Raw genomic sequence first — 1,156 nt, 5'->3', positions numbered from 1 at the left:
CCCCCCCATGAGATACTAACCTCTTGTTCCCTGTTATACTTTATGCTCATCTCTCTCTGAGTAATGTCCCAGCCCACTTGGTACCATTCAAAGAGCTCCTCCAGAGAGCTGGCTGCCAGGTCAAACTGCAGACTGTCCTCCTCCTTGTCCTGCAGGGTCAACACGTTGGGCTTCCCATTTTTACCATTCTTTACTAGAACCAAGGAGGGAGGAGAGGGATGGAAAACTCCCATATTATTTTTATAGACATTGGGAATTTGAATTCTGAATTTGGGATATAGATGACGTTTTCAGATTAAACAATAGGAAGTCACATTTCTTATAACAGCACATGCGCTACTCCAAATGCAAAGACCTCATTCCTAACCAGCCTTAGGGACTGCAAAGAGATAATTCTCCCCCCTCCCCTCCCCCCTTGGGGTCTGTGACTAGTGGAGCAATGCTGTGATGATCACGTTTCAGGTGCATGCACAGCGGATGCACCCAAAAAGGAAAATTCAGGTGCATGCACAGTATTGAGGAGATTGAAAACTTATGTTTGCACTCAACCTCAGGGGTATGTGAATGTATAGCGTGCATAACTCACAGTTTTGGATGTTGCACTTGGAGATGTCCACAACACCCTTACATAGTTCACCTAGTGGGTTGTCTTCCATGTCCTGTTTTAATGCACATCCCATGCACACACAGATTATTTTCACTCAATCGCTATGCTGTTGAGCTCCATTTAAACTGTGACTGAAACTCTAATCTTCACCTGTCCTTTGGTCTCAGGTTTGCTGTTGCTGCACGCTTCCTCCACGTAGTTAGCTGGGAAGAACTGCTGCAACCTTCCACCGTGGTCACCTCTCCACCTGTAGTGAGAAGAATGAGGAGGGCAATGTGTGCAGTCTTGTTTGTTCTTTGTGAGTGTGTCTGCAGTTGGCCATACCAGCACTGTTACTACAAATACCAACTGCTATAATTACTATGAATCATGTTTCTGTATGTCTGTATCTCTGTGTCCCATCCGGCAGAGGCAGATGGACGCCCACCGAGAGCCAGTTTCTGTCCGAGGTTTCTGCCTGTTTAAAGGGAGTTTTTCCTCGCCACTGTCACACCAAATGCATGCCTTGTAAATAATGGAGTGTGGTCTAGACCTACTCTATATGTAAAG

General features: G+C 45.8%; 1 protein-coding gene and 1 long non-coding RNA gene across 4 annotated transcripts in view; one reads left to right on the top strand and one right to left on the bottom strand.

Moving 5' to 3' along the window:
- The window catches only part of LOC116693373 (1-phosphatidylinositol 4,5-bisphosphate phosphodiesterase gamma-2), a 28,653-nt gene that overhangs the window by 8,338 nt on the left and 19,159 nt on the right, over positions 1 to 1,156 (bottom strand). For all 3 annotated transcript variants that reach the window (XR_004332913.1, XM_032522297.1, XM_032522298.1), the window contains exons 23-25: positions 758 to 854; positions 587 to 659; positions 21 to 193 (exon numbers count right to left, since the gene is read on the bottom strand). Coding sequence is in view for 2 of the 3 variants with exons in the window: in XM_032522297.1 (XP_032378188.1) it covers positions 21 to 193; positions 587 to 659; positions 758 to 854 (343 nt within the window). In the remaining variant the exon portion in view is untranslated. The remainder of the gene's footprint in view (positions 1 to 20; positions 194 to 586; positions 660 to 757; positions 855 to 1,156) is intronic.
- Positions 1 to 1,156, top strand: part of LOC116693494 (uncharacterized) — a 20,803-nt gene that overhangs the window by 10,994 nt on the left and 8,653 nt on the right. The gene's annotated exons all lie outside the window — the stretch shown is intronic.

Source organism: Etheostoma spectabile, chromosome 8 (genome assembly GCF_008692095.1).
Source record: "Etheostoma spectabile isolate EspeVRDwgs_2016 chromosome 8, UIUC_Espe_1.0, whole genome shotgun sequence".
Lineage (NCBI taxonomy): Eukaryota > Metazoa > Chordata > Actinopteri > Perciformes > Percidae > Etheostoma > Etheostoma spectabile.
This window is presented reverse-complemented; position numbering and strand designations above follow the sequence as displayed.